Raw genomic sequence first — 21269 nt, 5'->3', positions numbered from 1 at the left:
AGTGCAAAGACACAAAGTTACTATAAATTACAAAATAAATAAATTGTGCAAAAATAATGGAATAATGAGGTAGTGTTTGTGGATTCATGAACCACTCAGAAATCTGATGACGGCTGTGAAGAAGCTGATCCTGAATCATTGAGTGTGGGCCTTCAGGCTCCTGTACCTCCTCCCTAATGGTAGTAATGAGAAAAGAGCATGTCCTGGATAGTGAGGATCCTTCATGCTGGATGCCACCTTTCTGAGGCATTGCCTCTTGAAGATGTCCTTGATGGTGATAAAGTTTGTGCCTGTGATGGAGTTGGCTGAATCTACAATCCTTGGCAGCCTCTTGCGATCCTGTGCATTGGCACCTCCACACCAGGTTGAATGGTATGTCAAGTCAGAATGCTCTCCACCATAGACCCATAGAAATTTGTAAGAGTTTGTAGTGACTTCTCCTCAAACTCCTAACAAAGGGGAGCCATTCTTCATGATTTCATCAATTTGTTGGGCTCAGGACAGATCCTTGGAGATGTTGGCATTCATTTCTTTAAAGATGCTCACCCTTTCCATCACTGACACCTTAATTTTGAATTTTTGAATTTATTTAAATCTTACATCCATCCCACAACGTGAGTGAGTAAAAATCTTTGTGTTAGGACTCCATCACGATGTACAGACATGTGAATTTATGTCTAATGGTTTATAGAATGAAGCTGTCCCATAGCCAGTTGGTCCTGGCTTTAATGGTATGGAATCATTTGCCAGATGGAAACTGTTTATGGTTGGGGTGACTGGTGTTCCTGATGATCTTCCAGGCCTCCTTTACACACCTGCTGCTGTAAATGTCCTCAATGGAGAGAAGTTCACATCTACAGATGCACTGGGCTGTCTGTACCACTCTCTGCAGTGTCCAGCGATCAAGGTTGATGCAGTTTCCGTACCAGGCAGTGATACAGCCACTCAGGATGCTCTCAATGGTGCCCCTGTAGAAGGTCTTGAGTTTTTGCGGGCTTATGTCAAACTTCTTCAGTCATCTGAGGCAGAAGAGATGCTGTTGTGCTTTTCTTGCTACATAGCCTGTATGTACAGTCCAGGTGAGATCTTTGATGATGTGTATTCTGAGGAACTTAATGAGATCTGGCATGTGTTCCCCCTAACTTCCCCTTCCTATTGACCTTGCTGACACTGAGTGCCAGATTGTTGTTGCAACACAAATCAACCAGCCAATCTGTCTCACTTCTGAATGCCTCCTCATTGGCATCCGAAATTTTACCAAAAGCAATGGTGTCATCTGCAAACTTATAAATGGTTTTTGAGCTATGCTTAGCCAGTCATGGGCGTAGAGAAAATAGAACAGTGGGCTAAGCACACATCCTTGAAGTGCACCTATGTTGATTGTCAGCAGGGAGGAGATAGTAACACTGACCAGTACTGATGGTGGACTGAGAAAGCCAAAGATCCAGTTGCTGATAGTGGTTGAAAGACACGGGTTTAGAGGCTTGGTGATTAATACCCAGGGGATGATGGTATTGAATGCTGAACTGTGATCATTAAACAGCAGCCTGACAGGAGTCCTGATGAAGAGTCTCGGCCCAAAAAGTCAACTGTCTATTCATTTCCATAAATGCTGCCTGACTTGCTGAGTTCCTCCAGCATTTTGTGTGTGTTACTCTGGATTTCCAGCATACGCAGAATCTTTTGTATTTATGAGCCTGTCCTAGTTTTGCTGTTGTCTCTGTGCTTCAAAGCAGAGTGGAGAGCCAATGAGGTTTCATCTGCTGCAAACCTGGTGCAGCAGTAGGCAAATTGCAGGGTCCTTGAACACTCCAGACAGTTGTTTGTTACCGATTTTCACTGTCAGGGCCTGATGCCTTGTGAGGGTTCACCCTCTTGAAGGATATTCTGACATTGGCCTCTGAGATAAGCTTACAGGGTTGCTAGGTTTTATGGCATTTCATACAGGTGTAGTGTTACTTTTCCTTTCAAACCATGTATAAAAGGCAAGGAGCTCATCGGTGATAGAAACATCACTGCCATTTATGCTGTAAAATTTTGCCTTAAAGGAAGTAATGACAGGCAAACCCTGCCACAGTTTTCATGCACTCAAATGTGTCTCTAATTTCACATAGAATAGTCTTTTGCTCTCATAATGGCCTTCCATAGGTTGTGTCTGCACTTTTTTAAAAGTAGGATTCGTACCTTAAACTAGCAATGTATTCTGAGTGATTATCACTGCAGGAGGGTCTGGCTGCGGGTTGTCAGTTGTCGATCTTGATCATTTTGATGAATAAATTTTGTGCTGAAATATAAAACCTGACAATATCTACTTCTGAGACTAAGCATAATTTATATAAGAACCTTTTCTGATATTAATAGAGAGGAAAGCCATACATCCTGACAGAAACATAAATCCTTGAGATGAAGACAGCAGTTATGTTCTGTCCTCCCCCAACTCACTGCTGTAAAATAAGTCAAATCTGCAACAGTAATAGATGCTTTGATGGCCCAAAAAATCCTCTTGAATAATTTTATATTGTATGAAACAATGATTAAAGGGAAGGAGTTCTAAATAAATAATTAAAATCAAGTAATCTTTGGAGGTTTAGTTTCTTAAAATGGAATAACAAAAATACCAACTATAGCTCCAGGAGACCCTGGGTGTTTTTGGGAGAATGATAAATAATCCCTCAATGGGAATTTACTTTCTCCTCTTTAAATAGATATATTATACATGAAGTTAAATTCTGACAGATGGAAATGTCCATTCCAGCATGCTTATGTTATATATTAAGAAAGCTTTCAGCTATGTATTCTTTACAATAAAAGAGAAAATCCAGAAGGTGGAAAAGAGACAGCAATTAGTTTTTTTTTCTAAAAAAGGCAAAATGTGAAGATCCTTAATTAAAGTTTAATGTACCGATCTTTGTAACACAGGAATTGCATAGAATCATTTCACAAATTTCAATCTAGGTTAGTGTGTAAGTCCAATTTCTAGCACACAGGATGATGAAACAGAGATTGAGGACTTATATAGGAATTGTTCTCTTTTCCCCAAACAGTCACCCTGGGCTTGTGAGAAGGGGGATTCACATAACAAAAATAAGACCTGCAGGCATGGGATTTGTACGCCATTGTAGAAACTGTTCACCAATGGGTTTCTCTCTTTGCCACTTATTCAGTGACATTTAATTAACTTGTGTTGATCATGACCCCCTTCCAGGCCTAGGGAGAGGTTTACAGAAGTGCATAGCTTGAGGTTCAAAACCTTGCTGCTCTGAGAATGGGAATGTGAGATTTGGCACTTTGTTTTATATTAGAATTTACAGATAGAATTCTGCTGCTGCCCTGATTGGAGAGAGAAGATCCACACAGTGCATTGTTAATGTCATTTTGCGTAGGACGAAGAACATTCATTATTTCAGGATCTGCTGCCCAGGGCTTGCAATCTGCTTTATCTCACCACAAAGAATATTTCCCCTCTTGCCAAGGGCAGAGCTTGCGCGAGCACAGTGGTCTTTGAGATGGAGGTCTTTTTGTCATTGTCCTATTGTTCTTGGTCACTGCTGTTATTTGTGCCCTTTTCCCACTCTAGACTCTCTTCACTTTGTATCGGTGACTCTATAGGCCGGGGCCTCAGGCCCTGAAATCGGCGGCATTCTGGACAGACGCGAATGTGGGTGCAGCCTCTTACTGCCAGGGCAGCCTCGTGTGCCAGACGCTGGGAGACTGGGTCTGGCAGTGTGCCACTGCATAGCTTCCCATTGCTTAGGCTCATGGCATTAACATCACGAGAAGTTTCAGTTTGATTGAAACGTGTCCTAATCAAACGCCGCTTCCGCCGAGACTTAATGCTTTCCTGACATGACACAATACTCCGCAACTCTTTCAGCATCTCCTGACAAACAGAAATCTGGGGGAATAAACAAAGTAAAAATTAGTGAATACATACAATGTTATATAATGCCAGGTCTCTAGGCATTGATTTCACAATTAAGCTTCTCGCATCCAATGGAACAATCTTTAGCAATACACACAAAATGCTGGAGGAACTCAGCAGGCCAGGCAGCATTTGTGGAAAAAAGTACAGTTGATGTTTGGGGCTGAAACCCTTTGGCAGGAATGGAGAAAAAAAAAAGCTGAGGAGTAGATTTAAAAGTTGGGGGGAGGGAGAGAAAAACACCAGGTGATAGGTGAAACCTGTTGGGGGAGGGATGAAGTAAAGAGCTGGGAAGTTGATTGGTGAGATGAGGTATGAGAGGGGAAAAGGGGATGGGAAATAGAGAAGGGCGGTGGGGATGGGGTTGGGGGAGGCATTACCGGAAGTTCGAGAAATTGATGTTCATGCCATCAGATTGGAGGCTACCCAAATGGAATATAAGGTGTCGCTCCTCCAACCTGAGTGTGGCCTCATCATGACAGTGGGGGAGGCCATGGATGGACATATCGGAATGGGAATGGGAAGTGGAATTAAAAATGGGCCACTGGGACATCCCATTTGTTCTGGCAGACACAGCATTGACGCTTGGTGAAGTGGTCTCTCAATTTACATCGGGTCTCACCGATATACAGGAGGCCACACCGGGAGCACTGAACACAGTAAATGACCCCAACAGACTCACACACGAAGTGTCGCCTTACCGGGAGTGACTGCTTAGGGCCCTGGATGGTAGTGAGGGAGGAGGTGTAGGGGCAGGTGTAGCACTTGTTCCACTTGCAAGGATAAGTGCCAGGAGGGAGATCAGTGGGGAGGGATGAATGGACAAGGGAGTTGCGTAGGGAGCGATTCCTGTGGAAAGTGGGGGGGGGGGGGGGGGGGTGAGGGAAAGATGTGCTTGGTGGTGGAGTCCCATTGGAGATGGTGGAATTTTCAGAGAATTATGTGCTGGACGTGGAGGCTGGTCAGGTGGTAGGTGAGGACAAGAGGAATTCTGTCCTTGGTGGGGTAGTGGGAGGATAGGGTGAGGGCAGATATGTATGAAATGGAAGAGATGCAGTTGAGGGCAGCGTTGATGCTGGAGGAAGGGAAGCCCCTTTCTTTGAAAAAGGAGGACATCTCCTTCATTCTAGAATGAAAAGCCTCATCCTGAGAGCAGATGTGGTGGAGATGGAGGAATTGAAAAAAGGAGATGGCTTTTTTACAAGTAGTAGGGTGGGATGAGGTGTAGTCTAGGTAGCTGTGAGAGTCCGTGGGTTTGTCCATCTCCACCAGAGAGCAGATGCGGCGGAGACTCAACCGAATCTCATCCATTTCATGCACATCTGCTCTTACTCCATCCTCCCGCCACCCTACCAGGGAAAGGGTTCCTTTTGTCTTTAACTACCACCCCATCTTTTTAATCTACCCCTCAGTTTTTTTTTTCTCCAGTCCTGCCGAAGGGTTTTGGCCTGAAATGTCAACTGTACTTTTGACATAGATGCTGCCTGGCCTGCTGAGTTCCTTCAGCGTTCTGTGTGTGTTGCTCAGATTTCCAGCATCTGCAGATTTTCTCTTGTTTGTGGAAGAATCTATAGCCCTGCTGAAAATGGAGATTTTGCTATTAGAATAACCTTCCCCTTTGTTAATAAACTGATGCCTAAGAATGTCAAGAACATGAGTGTTAGAATATCTTTGACAGTAATTCTTAAACTTGAAATTTATAAGATAGGAATTTGGGGTTATTTATTTCCAGGGAATAAACTATGTCCACAGATCTTATTTTTGCTCTGGTATTTTAAAGTTGATGGACACACATTTCTTTTTTAAACTTCAATATCATTAACTAAAGTTTTCTTTGAAAATGATTTTGAATGTGAGTAACATTCACATTTATTGTTTATTTCTCCTTCCTCGGGGAAAGCAGCTTTGTTGTTTCTGTGAAACTATTATTTTCTTCACAGCCGAGTGCCTTGCTGAATGAGTTCAAATAGATAAAAGAGTCAAGTACTGGATAGCGGTGGAAAGATATCAACAAGCCAGTTAGATTTGAAGGAAATATCACACAGTGAGACAGGGTACATGTTTTACAAGGAAAACCATGTAGACTTATAATGGGATAACTGTGACAGAAGACCTAGACACCAAAATAATCACAGGGTTCTCATCCAAAATAGTGAAATGACTTTAAGGTGAGTACATTTAATGAGGAGAAAACCAACTATTGGCAGTTATCGTTTCAACTCTCCATTTCCTTGATTATTACAATGGCATTATGTGGAAATGGAAGAATGACAAGTCATAAGACAAAATAGTCCAAATAAAATCATGTTGCTAATAAAGAGGTATATAATTGCATCATTCTATTATTGTTATTGGAAGGTCTTCTAAGGGACTGGATATATGGGTATTTGGATAGACAGGGACTGCTTAAGGATAGTCAGCATAGTTTGTGCGTGGTAGGTCGTGCCTAACCAATCTTATCGAGTTCTTCGAGCAAGTTACTAGGAAAGCTGATGAAGGCAAGGCAGTGCATGTTGTCTACATGGACTTTAGTAAGGCATTTGACAAGGTCCCACATGTGAGACTGGTCATGAAGGTTTAGTCGCTTGTTCAGAATAAGGTAGTAAGTTGGATTAGACATTTGGCTTTGTGTGAGAAGCCAGAGAGTGGTAGTAGAGGGTTGCCTTTCTGACTGGAGGCTTTTGCTAGGAGTGTGCCTCTGGGATCGGTGCTGGGTTCTTTGTTGTTTGTCACCTATATCAAGGATCTGGATGATAATGTGGTTAACTGGATCAGCAAACTTGCGGATGACACCAAAACTGGAGGTGTAGTGGACATTGAGGAAGTCTATCAAAACTTACAGTGAAATCTGGACCAGCTGGAAAAATGGCAGATGGAATTTAATATTGACAAGTGTGAGGTGTTGCAGTTTGGGAGGACCAACCTTACACATTGAACGGTAGGGCATGGAGGAATGCGGTAGAACAAAGGGATCTGGGAATACAGGAACATAATTGATTGAAAGTGGTGTCACAGGCAGATAGGATCATAAAGAAAGATTTGGCACATTGGCCTTCATGAATCAATGTATTAATTACAGGAGTTGGGATGTTATATTGAAGTTGAATAAGATGTTGGCAAGTGCTAATTTGCAGTATTGTGTGCAATTTTAGTCACCTACCTACAGGAAAGATGAAAATAAGATTGAAAGAGTATAGAAAAAATTTACAAGGATATTGCCAGGACTGGAGGACTGAGTTACAGGAAAGATTGAGTAAGACAGAACTTTATTCTCTAGCAAGTATAAGATTGAGGGGGGATTTGATAGAGGTACACAAAACTATGAAGGATATTGATAGGGTAAATGCAAGCAAGCTTTTTCCACTGAGGTTGGGCGAGACTACAATTAGAGGTCATGGGTTAAGGGTGAAAGGTGAAATATGTTAGGGGAAACTTCTTTACTCAGAGGGTGGTGAGAGTGTAGAATGAGCTCCCAGCGCAAGTGGTGGATGCGATTTCAATTTCAGGATTTAAGCGAAGTTTGGATAGGTACATGGATGGGAGGGGTATGGCGGGCTGTGGTCTGGGTGCAGGACAATGGAACTAGGCAGTTTAATTGGTTTGACATGGACATGATGGGCCAAAAGGCTTGTGTCTGTACTGAAGCTTTCTATGACTTTATGACTCTTATAATGTTTTGAATATATAGAAGCATTTTTAACTATCAATGAACAATGTGTGAGAGGTGTAGTTATTGATCTTTCACATAATACCTGAAGGTAATCCTCATATATATCAGATGGGTAAGCAACAAACCTATATAGAAAACAGCGCAGCGGCACAACAAATACACCTGCTGCTTACAGTGCCAGAGACCCAGATTCAATCCTGACTACAGTGTGGAGTTTGCATGTTCCCCTGTGGCCACGTGGGTTTCCTCTGGGTGTTGTGGTTTCCTCCCATATCCCAAAGACATTGCAATTTGGCAAGTTCATTGCCACTAAGATTGCCTTCAATGTGTGGGAGTGCTGTAGAATTTGAGAATGTTGATGGAAATGTGGGGAGAATAAAAAAAATGGGGTGAATGTAGGAGTAGTTTAATGAGTGGTTGATAATTAGAGGGTTAAATGGCCTGTATCCTTCCATATCTTTCTCTCTCTATGACTCTTATGGAAGTGATTTAGAAATGTGACAGCCCTTATCTTGAAGCACCAGTTCCAGGTTGGGTTGGGTTAATACTGAAGGCCAGGTAAGAGACATGTGGACTTTAGGAGGCTTTTGACGAAGATCCCCACAGTAGACTAGTCTAGAAGGTTAAGGCAAATGGAATTCAAGTACATTGGCAAAACTGGATCCAAATTGGTGATAATAGGAGGCAGAGAGTAGTGGTTGAGGGGTATTTTTCTGAGTGGTTTCAGTGTCGGGACCATCATTGTTATGTGTTTAAATGACTTGGACAAGGATGTAGGAGGATTGATAGGTCAAATGCCGATGACAAAAAAAAATTGGTGGAGTTGTAGAATGCGAAGAGATTGTCAAAGGATATAGAGCAGGGGTTCCCAACCTTTTTTATGCCATGGAGCCTTACCATTAACCGAAAGGTCCGTGGACTTCAGGTTGAGAACCCCTGGTATAGACGGACATAGATCAAGATGGGTGGAGCTGTGACAGATGGAGTTTAATCCAGAAAAATGTGAAGATAAGCATTCTGAATTATCAAATACTAACAGTTAAGTGGCAAGGACCTCAGGAGTGCTGATGTACAGAGGGAATTTGGGGTTCAAGTTCATAGCTCCTGGAAAGTGTCAATACAGTGGATGGTGTAGTGAAGAAGATATCTGGCATGCTTGCCATTATAAGCTAAGGCATTGAGAATTGGGGTGTTACGTTGCGGCTGAAAAAACATTGGTCAGGCAGTCCTCGGAGTGTTATGTACAGTTCTAGTTGTCACACCCAGGAAAGACGTGGTAGGATTAGAAAGTGCAGAAGATCACTGGGATGTTGCCTGAAATGGAGGACATTTCTTACAAGGAGAGATTGCATAAGCTGGGTTTATTCTCATCTGAATGTAGGAGGTGGAATAGTTTATAAAATAGATATAATGGATGGACTTTAAATCTAGAGGACACAGTTTCAAGGTGAGAGGGGAGAAAGTTAAGGGAAAACTGAGGGGCATTTTCTTTTTACAGAGCTCTGTGGTTATCCAGGACAAGCAGTTAAGAGGAAGTGAAAAATGCAAATATGATTACAAAATTCAAGAGGCATTTGAACATGTACTTGGATAGAAAAGGAGTGGAGGGATACAGAGTAAATAGAGGCAAATGTGATTAATGTAAATAGACATCTCCATCAGCATGGATAAGTTGGACTAAAGGCCCTGTTTCTATGTTGTTCAACTCTTTGATTCTACTATAGGTTTGGCCACTTTAAGCTAAGTTCCAATCGGCAGAACATGCATCAGTGGACCCTGACTCGAAGGTGTTAATAAGACACCCATTTGAAAAGCCTGGCATTCTGCCAAGTGGAGTAGTAATATTTTGAGAGCCAAAATTCCATTTCATTGTAATGGATCCATGAATCAACCCCAGCATTCTTCCCAAAGCAGTAAGTATTTAAGTATAGCTTTTAATTTCATAGATTACCATTGAGAAGACTATGCTAGGCTATTGCTTGCTTGATGGGTGGAGGGTGCTGCTGCTTTTTGCTGAAGTATGTGAGGAAGAGGGAGGCTCAATGCTTTGCTGCTTGTGCATGGGAGCGGAGAGCATTGGGGAATCTAATGTTTTTACTGTCACTCATTCTTTGGGTGTTAACCAGATTAACTTTGTTGCTACTAGACATAATTTAAATGGTTTGGTCTAGAGTTGCTTAGGGAAGTCTATGATGTTGGGAATTTACTTGAGAAAGGCTTTCTTCACTAGAACATTAAAGAGATAGAAGTTTCTTTTAGAGAATATGCTGTTGGTTTGTTTCCATTTATCAAAAGCTGGAGACAAGGGGGCACAAAAAGGATTGATAAGAATGTAAGGTTTATATACAGCAGATGGCGAACTTGCAAAACAGTTTACTATCATTTGCTGTTGAAGATAAATTCATAAATATAAGGAGCGAAATAAAGATTATGTGTATGTGGAGTTAAATTTAAGTATTCCTTGTAGGGAACAATACCAGCAAAAAGCATACAGGCCTAATCACCTGTTTCTCTAGTAGAACAATCTACAGCACCAATCTCTGCTGTGTTAAAATTGCTTTGTTTTTGTGTTAGGATCGTAAAGGCTAATCTATGAAATAGACTATCAATTATCAGAATATTGATTACATCTTTATCTGACTTTATCCAAGGATTAACAATTAAATCAGCCTTCAAAGCTAATTTTTAACTTTTGTGTAATGAACTTTTCTGAGAGTTTGTTTAAGCTTAAAAAGTAATCCCTTCAGAAATCATTACCTCTGTTTCTGTGGAGTGTCTCATTGTCCACATGAATTCAATCACTGCCATGACAACAGCAACAATCAGGCCACAGATCAGAACCACAAAAATACCACCGATATTTTCCATTCCTAAACCTGTAATAAAATAACAAAAATACCAGCTTAAATTAGTGATCTGGGCTTCACTGGGCCCAGCAGTGTTTGAAGGGACTTTATTCCAAATTATTTTTTTTCTCTCAACTTGTTTAAATTGTTTATGTATATTCTCATGATATAGGAGAGCAAACAGTCTATATTGATTGGTCTCAATCAAAGATGGTGCCATTAAACAATGATACCACGGGTGACATTTTCCAAATGGTCCATGAAACTGTTTCTTATACTTCCTATACTTCATTTACATCTGATGTTTCTTTTAAATATGGTTCTGGTACTATTGGAGCATGTAATCTATAGTTTGATGGTGTGTTTTCAGGCTGATTAAGTGATCTGGTGCTTTGCTGGCTCCAAGAAGGTTCTGGGAGGTGAGCAGCCTGGAGGCCAAGAAGCTTAGAGACAGGGCACGAGTCCATGATCCACTCCATTTCTCACTGATATCGCCGATTAAAGTGTAAAATATGAATCCAATCCTTAACCAATCCTCAAAGAGGGATCAGAAGTGGAGAGAGTGAGCAGCTTCAAGTTCCTCGGTGTCAAGATCTCTGAGGATCTATCCTGGTCCCAACATATTGATATAGTCATAAAGAAGGCAAGACAGCGGCTATACTTTATTAAGAGTTTGAGGTGATTTGGCATGTCAACAAATACACTCAAAAACTTCTATAGTTGTATTGTGGAGAGCATTCTGACAGGCTGCATCACTGTCTGGTATGGAGGGGCTACTGCACAGGACCAAACGAAGCTGCAGAAGGTTGTATATCTTGTCAGCTCCATCTTGGGCACTAGCGTACAAAGTACCCAGGACATCTTTAGGGAGCGGTGTCTCAGAAAGGCAGCGTCCATTATTAAGGACCTCCAGCACCCAGGGCATGCCCTTTTCTCACTGTTACCATCAGGTAGGCAATACAGAAGCCTGAAGGCACACAGTCAGCGATTCAGGAACAGCATCTTCCCCTCTGCCATCCGATTCCTAAATGGACATTGAAGCTTTGGACACTAACTCATTTTTAAAAATATGCAGTATTTCTGTTTTTGCACATTTTTAAATAATCTATTTAATATATGTAATTTATTTACTTGTTTTTTATTATTATCATTAGTTATTTTCTCTGCTAGATTATGAACTGCATTGAACTGCTGCTGCTGAGTTAACAAATTTCATGTCACATTCCGGTGATAATAAACCTGATTCTGATTCCGAAAAGAAGATTGAAAAGATCGAGGCAAGTGTGGAAAGCAAGCAAGTGTTCAGTGCCATCAACCAGCCTCTTGCTCACTGCTTTCGGAGGAAGATATCTGTGTGCGATGGACTTCTCTCTCCCTCTCGCTTGCTGCTCCTAAGGGACGGCCTCTACGTTTTGAATGATCTTTCTCTACTTGATGCCAGAACAAAGTTTAATCAACACAGTTTGTGGATTAGACTGTAGTTCACAATATGATGTGTTTTCCGATTTAGTCGCTCCTTTTTCTGTTGCTATTTTGGGCAACTTTAAATTGAGGCGGCCTGCAGACAATGAACACGGAGCTGAACTAAATATGGACTCTTCGCGTTCCTATTTTATATTCTGTGCTTTCACTTGTTCTTGTTGCTGTTTGCGCGATTTGTTGTTTTTTTGCACAAAAGCTTGATGCTCTTGTTGCCATTTGCGCAATTTGTTTTTTGTGTGAAGGGAAGGGTTTGATGTTTTTCCTTTGACTGAGTTCCATGGTTTTCTTTGTTTTTTTGGCTGTCTGTGGGAAGAAGGGCCAAAAGGCCTGTTTCTGTGCTGTAATGTTCTATGTTCTATGAATCTTAGGGTTGTATACTGCACACATACTTTGATAATAAATGTACTTTGAATCCTTTGACTCTCAAAGCACATCCATCAGTCAGATTTCCTGACTTATCGCCATGAAACCCATTCTCTCCCAAGTGTCTATCAACTCTTCTTGATTCTACTGCCACACACCTATACTAGAGGCAATTTACAGTAGCCAATTAATCAACCAGCACCAGTGCACCTGGAGGAAACATATGAGATCACAGGTAGAACATGCAAACTCAACATGGAGAGTATCTCAAAGTTAGGACTGAACATGGATCACTGGAATTGTGTGGCAATAGCATTGACTATAACATCACTGTGTTCACGGTGTCTCCATTAAACTAGATTGGACAAATTCTTCCTGTAGGATCTTTTCCAACACTCAAGTAGAAATCGGTATTTTGGGAATTTGAAGAAAGGATGGACCTCAGAAAAATTATAGTGCAAGCTGACAAATCTCAGCATCCTGAAGAACTACAACTAAGGATCCTGAAAAAAGTTGCTTAGGGGAAAGTTGGTTTTAATTTTTCAAAATTCTAAGGTTCAGCTAAGGTTGCATTTAATAGTAAAATAGCAAATGTAACCCTTTTGTTCAAAAAGGGTTAGACAGGAAGTAAGAAACTACATAGAGAAAATATTAGAAGCTAATGTTAAAAATGTTATACCAGGGCACTTAGACAAGTTCAAGGTAATTTGGCAAAGCCAACATGATTTTGTGACAGGGAAATCACATTGGACAATTTTCTTTGCGTTCTCTGAAGAATCAATACAGGCTGTAGATAAGGGAAACTGCTGGATGTACTATACTTAGATTTCCAGAAGGCATTTGCTAATGTATTGCATTAATTATTATTGCAGAAAATAAAATCTCATGGTGTAGGAGGTAATATATTGGGGTAGGTGAAGATTGGCTAATAGGAAATGGAGAAAAGTCATACACAGTCAGCAAGATGCATTGAGAGGGGTGCCATGGGGATTGGTGGTGGGAATCAGCTTTCCAATTCATATAATGTAGTGGTTAAAGTCACACCATTACAGTGCCAGTGATCCAGGTTTAATTCCAACACTGTCTAAGGAGTTTGTACTTTCTCCCTGTGGGTTTTCCTCCAGGCACTCTGGTTACCTCCCACATTCCAAGGATGGACGGGTTAGTAGATTGATTGGTCACATGAGTGTAATTGAGTAGTGCAGGCTCATTAGGCTGGAAGGGGCTGTTACTGTGCTGCATCTATAAATAAGTAAAAACAACTAGGTTGAAGAAATCGAAGATTTCATTGACACAAAGATAAGTAGGAAAGTCAATTGTGGAGAAGGCACAAGATGGTTATAAAGAAACGTTTATGGGTTCAAAGAGTGGACAAAGATCTGTCCAATGTAGAAAAATGTGAAATTGTCTACCATGTTAAGAAAATTAAAATAATATATATTATTCAGTTAGTGAGAGACTGCACATATTGGGATGCAGCGGATTCCTGACACATCTGGATACTAATTTTATAGTTTCTGCAGTACATCTATGCCTAAGAACTACTTTTATAAAAGATTTCCAACTACTCATAACACTCAGCTACTATCTGTGTGGAGTTTTGAAGGTTCTTCCCATAACTGTGAGTTCTTCGAGGTGCTCCAGTGTCCTCCCACTTCTAAAATATGCGCTGGTTGTTAGGTTGGTTGGATGCAGTGACTTGCCCCTAGTGTGTGAACAAGTGGCGGAATTGGGGGAGTTGATGGGAATGTGGGGAAAATAGAATGGATAGGATTAGTACAAGTGCGAGCTGAAAAGTCATCATGGACTGTGGGCTGAAGGGCCCATTTCATGCGACATCATTCTGAGACTCTGACTTGTCTCTATTCAACATAAAATAGGCCTACCTGAACTGCTGCCAGACTGATACAGGGATCACAACTTACGTAGATCCCCAATATGTTATTAAAATGGCTCTTTACTTAGTTCTTCTTTAGGACTTAACCCCTTATTTCCACCATTCCTTCCCAAGGATGAGATTTCCTCCCTCATTAAGAAATAGTGACCCTGACTCGACTTTCAATCCTTCACCTCCAACCCCAAGCAAATGCAACTCATCATGCCCCCTCCATCAAACACCCCCTACACTGCAACTACTAAATGTTAATACCCATATGGAACCTATGTAGTTTGGCATCCAGGACCTATTGCTTTACAGCCATAGAGTCACAGAGCACTACAGCACAGAAACAGGCTCTGCAGTCCATCTGGTCCATGCCAGTCTGGTTTTCTGTCTAGTCTCATCTAACTGCACCAGGTGTATAGACTTCCAGACCTCTCTCATCATATGCCTATCCAAACTTTTCTTAAATGTTGCAATTTAACATGCATCTACCAACTCCAGTGGTAGCTCATTCCACACATCTCGCTTCCTTCATGTAAACCAAGTATTGGTAACAAGATAGGTAACTAAAGCAAGGCAAAATAGGAGCTGCACTTTTAGAAGGTGTCCAAAGACAAAGATTTGTAGTTTGAAGCAAATCTATTTATTCCTAAATACTCATCATGAATGTATTGGAGAAATTGTCTGCAGTCTTTCATGAAATTGAAATTAGAAAGTAAATGAAGCAAATGGCAAAATATTTTTATGGGAAACTAATCGCCTGAATACTTGCTATTTGAAACACGCACAAATAAATTTAACATTCTGCAGTAAAGATTGGGAATTGATACCCAAATTGGATTTTAGATCCTTCATTAAACTTCCTGAACTGTGTTGTGGTTGTCATGGTGACAGCACAAGACTAAACATTCACGGCCAACATGGCCTTGAGTTAAACATAGATAAAGAGGTTATACTGAGAAATCCATTCTTTGAAACAAGTTTGTTTCATTAAGAGGATCGAGTATAGACTTTGTATCAAAATATATACTTAGAGCAAAGCTACATTATTGAAGGAAAGCTTTTTCCTTACCTTTTGCCCCGTACTCTCCCTCTTTTGGGCATTTTCCTCCCTCCCACCATTTCCGTTTTAACATTTCCAGCCGGTTATTTTCCTGAAGTTGAAGAATGGCCAAGTCAAACTCATTTCGAAAAAGCGAAGCTGTAGGAATAACACACACAAAATGCTGTAGGAGTATATACAATAATTAGCAAATGTAACTGAAACTCTGGATCAATCACTAAAATTAGAGGTCTTGCCCTGACATGCAAGGCCTTTAGTGCTAGTTTAGAAATCAGCACCTCTCTTTCATCAAGCTCTCAACTATAGGTTGGCAACTGAAAACTGACACTCAGTTTTTATAGATGTGAAACTAGATATCAATGAAAGGTGATTTTGGAAGAGTTGTGTCTTATCTCCACTTATTGGTGTTGGCATCTAGTCTTTGAGTTAAGAGACTTGTACCAGGCTGCTATTCATAACTTGAACAATTTTCTAGTAATCCAAAACAATGAGTGGATTAAGTGTAAAACTTCAGTAGTTATCGAATAAGAGAGCTGACTTCAAAGTGGTGTGTACATAATGTAACAACATTTTAGTCAACAGTAAACATCATAAAACATCTTATCTCCTTCTACCTTAGGCCACGAACTTATCAATCACCCCTCATATATTGGTAAGCTATAATGCTATTGTTTTCTGCTAATTAGTTCTACTTTAATAATTTATGTTCCCTCAAAGTGGCATTACAGGTAGACAGGTTAGTGAAGAAGGCATGTGGCACACTGGCCTTCATTAGTTAGGGCACTGAGTTCAGGGGTTGGGTCATTATGTTGCAGTTGTACGAAATGTTCGCTGCACTTGGAGTATTGTGTACAGTTTTGGTCATCTTGTTATAGGGAAAATGATATTACGCTGCAAAAAGTGCAAAGAAGATTTAAGGGAGTGCTGCCAGAGCTCAAGGGCCCAAGTTACAGGGATAGGTTGGGTAGGCTAGGACTTTAATCCTTGGAACATACGAGATTGAGGGTTGACCTTACAGAGGTGTAAAGGAACATGAGGGACATAGGGTGAATGCAAACAGTTTTCCATGGAAAATAAATCACAAACTAGAGGGCACAGGCTAGAGGAGGAGAAGATTTAAAAGGAAGCTGAGGGGCAACTTCACACAGAGGGTAATGCATATATGGAACAAGCTGCCAGAGAAAGTGGTTGAAGCATTTACACTCAGTAGCCAGTTTATTAGGTACACCTGTGCACTTGCTCGTTAATGCAAATATCTAACAGCCAATCAAATGGCAGCAACTCAATGCATAAGCATGCAGACATGGTCAAGAGATTTAGTTGTTCAGACCTAATACCAGAATGGGGAAGATACGTGCTTTAAATTACTTTGACTATGGAACGATTGTTAGTGTCAGAAGGGACGGTTTGAGTATCTCAGAAACTTCTGATATCCTGGGATTTTCACATACATACAAAAGTCTCTGGAGTTTACAGAGAAAGGTGCAAAGAACAAACAAATGAAAAGAAAACATCCCGTGGGTGGCAGTTTTCTGAGCAAAAACACCTTGTTCATGAGAGAGGCTGGAGGAGAATAGCCAGACTGGTTCAAGTTGACAGAAAGGTGACAGTAACTTAAATAACCACACATTACAACAGTGGTGTGCAGGAGGGCTTCTCTGAATGCACAACACGTAGACCCTGGAAGAGAATGGACGACAGTGGTAGAAGACCCCAAACATACACCAGTGGCCAGTGAGTATACAATAATAACACTTAAAAGATATTTGGACAGATACGCAAATAGGAAAGGTTTAAGGAATATGGCCCAAATATGGGACCAGCTTAGATCAGCATCTTGGTTGGCATGAATAAATTAATCTGGAGGACTTGTTTCTGTGCTGTATACTTGATGACTCCATAAATATTTACCATGAACAGGACAAGAAGTCCTGGTCTGAGCAGGTATTCAGTTTACATGCTGATAAATCTAAGCATTTTAAGAAGGTACAAATTATATTCCTGTAGGTTAGAACAGTCATAAAATTATGGCAAGAATACTTTTTAATCAGCAACTGAGAGGAAAACAGACAAATTAACATATAGACGTTAGCCTTCATCAGATTACAATTTACACCTGAATTGCTAATTTATCTGCTGTGTCCACAGTTGCTGGCCAATGCACTGGTGTTGTGTTTTGTTCAGTCCTTAGGCTCCACTGTTATTTACAACTGTACTGGGTAGTTCCATGTGGGCTCCTAGGCTCTCATACAAATGACTGATAAGGGTGAATACAACAAACTGTATGAATTGTTAACACAGACGTCATATCAAAGTTCAAAGTAAATTTTTTATTAAAGTACATATATGTCTCCATATACAACCCTGAGATTCATTTTCTTGTGGACATACTCAATAAATCCAATAACCCTAATAGAATCAACAAAAGATAAACTTGGGCATTCAATCAGTGTGCAAAAGACACAAACTATGAAAATACAAAAGAAATAAATAATAGTAATAAATAATATCAAGAACATGAGATGAAGAATCCTTGAAAGTGAGTTCATTGGTTGTGGGAACATTTCAGTGATGGGCCAAATGGTTCAAGAGCCTGATGGTTGAGGGGTAATAATTATTCCTGAACATGGTGGTGGGAGTCCTGAGGTTCCTGTACATTCTTGATGGCAGCAGTGAAAAGAAAGCATGTTCTGAGTGGTGGGAGTCCTTGGTGATGGATGCTGCTTTCCTGCACCAACTTTGTGTGCAGATGTGCTCAGTGGTGGGCAGGGTTTTAACTGTGATGGACTGGGTCATAGGCACTACTTTTTGTAGGATTGTTGGAGTTTCCATACCAGACTGTGAATCAGCCAGTCAATATACTCTTCACTGCATATCTATAGAAGTTTGTCAAAGTTTTCGATGTCATGCCGAACCTTCGCAAACTCCTAAGGAAGCGGAGCCACTGCCGTGCTTTCTTTGTAATTACACTTCCATGCCGGACCCTCTCCACCTCTGATCCTCCGATGAGGGCTGGCCCATCAACCTCTGGTTTCCTCCTCCTTAAGTCAATATCAACTCATTGGTCTTGCTAACATCGAGTAAGAGGTGGTTGTTGTGGCACCACTCAGCTAGGTTTTCAATCTCCCTCCTATATGCTGATTCATCACCACCTTTGATTCGGCCAATGGCAATGGTGTCATCAGCAAGGTTGAAAATGGCTTTGGAGCTGTGTTTAGCCACACAGGCACAAGTGTAAAGTGAGTAGAGCAGGGGGCTAGGCACATAGCCTTGTGGTGCACCTGTGCTGATGGAGATTGTGGAGGGGATGTTGTTGCCAATCTGAACTGACCGGAGTCTGCAAGTGAGGAAACCGAGAATCCAATTGCAGAAGGACGTATTGAGGCCAAGGTCTTGAAGCTTTTTGATTAGTTTTGAAGAGATGATGGTATGAAATGCTGAGTTGTAGTCCATAAAGAGCATTCTGATGTATTCACCTTTGCTGTTCAGATGTTTCGGGGTTGAGTGAACAGCCAATGAGATGGCATCTGCTGTGTGTGTACCTGTTGTGTCAGTAGGCAAATTGAAGTAAATTCAAGTCGCTTCTCAGCAGGAGTTGATATGTTTCATCACCAACTTCTCAAAACATTTCACCACTGTGGATGTAAGTGCTGCTGGACGATCGTCATTGAGGCAGGTTACCACATTCATCTTGGGCACCAGAATAATTGAAATCTGCTTGAAGCAGGTGGGTACCTCAGACTGCCAAAACGAGAGGTTAAAGATCTCAGTGAACACTCTAGCCAGTTGAACAGCACAGGTTTTTAGTACTTGGCCAGGCACCTTGTCTGGGCTGGATATTTTTTGTGGGTTCACCCTCCTGAAGGCTGCTTGCACGTCGGCCTCAGAGACTGAAATCACAGGATCATCAGGGGCTGTGGTTCCTCCATGTTTTGACAGTCAAAGTGAACATAGAAGGCATGGAGCTCACCGGGAAGTGAAGCCCTGTTGTCACCTATGTCGCTTGGTTTAACTTTATAAGAGGTAATAGTATTCAAGACCTGCCACAACTATTGGGCATCCTTTGTTGATTCAAGTTTTGTCTGGAATTGCCACTTTGCCTGTGAGATGGCTTTCTAGAGATTGTACCCAGATTCTTGTATCTATCTTGGTCACCAGACTTGAATGCCTCTGATCTAGCCTTTAGCAGATTGTGGATCTCATGTTCATCTAGGGCATATATGTCAAACTCAAGGCCCACGGGCCAAATCTGGCCCACGGTGGAATTATCTTTGGCCCGCGAGATAATATCTAATTACTATTAAAGCTGGCCCCAGTAATCGAAGCGCTTATGGTGTATGATATGGCTAATGCTGAGTTTATTCAGGTACCAGGTTTTCAGGATTTTTAGTGTTTATTCGGCAGTCTTCTTCATAAGAAACGGAATTTGTAAAGTGAAACACTTTGTAGTTATAGCAGAGACTGAGACACATGAGAGCAGGCTGAAAAAACGGAGGCAACGAAAGCTGCGTTCGCTCGCGTCCGACTGATCCGGCCCGCATGAAGCTGCATTTTGCTCAATCCGGCCCATGACCTAAAATGAGTTTGACACCCCTGATAGGGCTTTTAGTTGGGAAGGCTGAATTATTTTGTGGGGACACACTGGTCTACAACTTTTTAAATATCTACTGCTGTTACTTAAAAAAGGATAGGGATGGTGACTTAGTGGGACTTTCAAAGAACATAGATCCCTCAAAGTTGCTGCACAAGTTGGTAGGATGGGGAAGAATGAAATTGAGTTCAAGAAACACAAGGTAATGTTGCAGCTTTATAAATCCCTAGCTAGATCACACTTTTGAGTATTGTGTTCATTTCTGATTGTCTCATTAGGAAGGATGTGGAAGCTTTAGAGAGTGTGCAGAGGAAATTTCCCAGGATGCTGTTGGATTAGAAAATATGTCTTAAGAGAAAAGGTTGAGTAAGCTTGGGCTTTTTTCTTTGGAGTGAAAAAAGATGAGAGGAGACTTGTTAGAGGTATATAGGATGATAAAAGGCATAGATAGAGTTCACAGCCAATGTCTAATAGGAAAGGACATATGTTTAGGGTAATTGGAGGAAAGTACAGCGGGGATGTCAAAGGTAGTTTTTTTTTTACACAGAGAGCTGCAAGTTCACAGAATGCACTGCCAGAGATAGATATATTAGGGACATTTAGGAACCCTTAGATAGACACATGGATGAAAGAGAATGGAGGACTGTGTGGGAGGGAAGGGTTAGATTGTAAGGCAGAGGGAGACTGGTTGGACAATTCGACTGTCAGTGATGTCAGCTAATTGCATAACCGTGAGTGCCTGAGATTTGGTTTTACACACTTAATTTGAATGCATCTATTCTCCACTTACTGCATTTTTCTGTAAAACTACTTTGTTTGGTTTGGGAGGGTTGCTATAGCTTAGTTCCCTCTGGTCTGAATGAATATTGTTTTTCATGTAAATAGACTTTGGCTTAAAATAGTCTATTTTCAGTGAGCTCAGACTAAAGACTCCACAGAGTCTCCAGCTCTTTTGCTGATGCATGTTTGATAGAGAATTATAAAGAGAAAAATGGGATTTGGAAATTTCCCAATCAAGATGAGTACTTAACAGAATGAAAAATTATTATTGATTGCATAAAATAACCTCCTTTGGTTGCAGGGGAAAAACACCAACACCCCAACACCCCTCCTTATAATGCTTTCCAGTCTATCTAAAATTATACCTTAAAAAAGCAAGTTGGAGTTACAAGGAAAGTCTCATGTAGCCTGAAAGCATTAGTTGGAGAAAGAGAATTTTTAAGAATACAAATACCAGACAAGGTTAACATTAACCTTTCTCTTTTGTGGGTAAACTAAAATCAAAATCTCAGAATGAGCATTAGGCCAACAATAAGCCTTCTCATACAAAAAAATATTGTAAATTGGCACTGATAGAAAGTAGGGAAACTGGATTCTGAAGGAGATAGTCTGAATGGAAGGACAGGTGTGATTCAGGGTCCTCACTTCTGTCTCAACGGTACAGTGCCAA

At 41.0% G+C, this 21269-nt stretch overlaps 1 protein-coding gene across 2 annotated transcripts in view; it reads right to left on the bottom strand.

The window, feature by feature from the left end:
• Nucleotides 1-2873: 2873 nt before the first annotated feature.
• grik4 (glutamate receptor, ionotropic, kainate 4) overlaps nucleotides 2874-21269 on the bottom strand; it is a 125202-nt gene continuing 106806 nt past the window's right edge. For both annotated transcript variants that reach the window (XM_073029805.1, XM_073029806.1), the window contains 3 exons: nucleotides 15238-15366; nucleotides 10350-10468; nucleotides 2874-3895 (listed from right to left, as the gene is read on the bottom strand). In XM_073029805.1, the coding sequence (XP_072885906.1) occupies nucleotides 3530-3895; nucleotides 10350-10468; nucleotides 15238-15366 (614 nt within the window). In that variant the 3' untranslated portion in view covers nucleotides 2874-3529. The remainder of the gene's footprint in view (nucleotides 3896-10349; nucleotides 10469-15237; nucleotides 15367-21269) is intronic.

This window comes from Hemitrygon akajei, chromosome 26 (genome assembly GCF_048418815.1).
Source record: "Hemitrygon akajei chromosome 26, sHemAka1.3, whole genome shotgun sequence".
Taxonomy (NCBI): domain Eukaryota; kingdom Metazoa; phylum Chordata; class Chondrichthyes; order Myliobatiformes; family Dasyatidae; genus Hemitrygon; species Hemitrygon akajei.
Note: the sequence above shows the minus strand (reverse complement) of the source record. Positions and strands in the feature narration are given on the sequence as shown.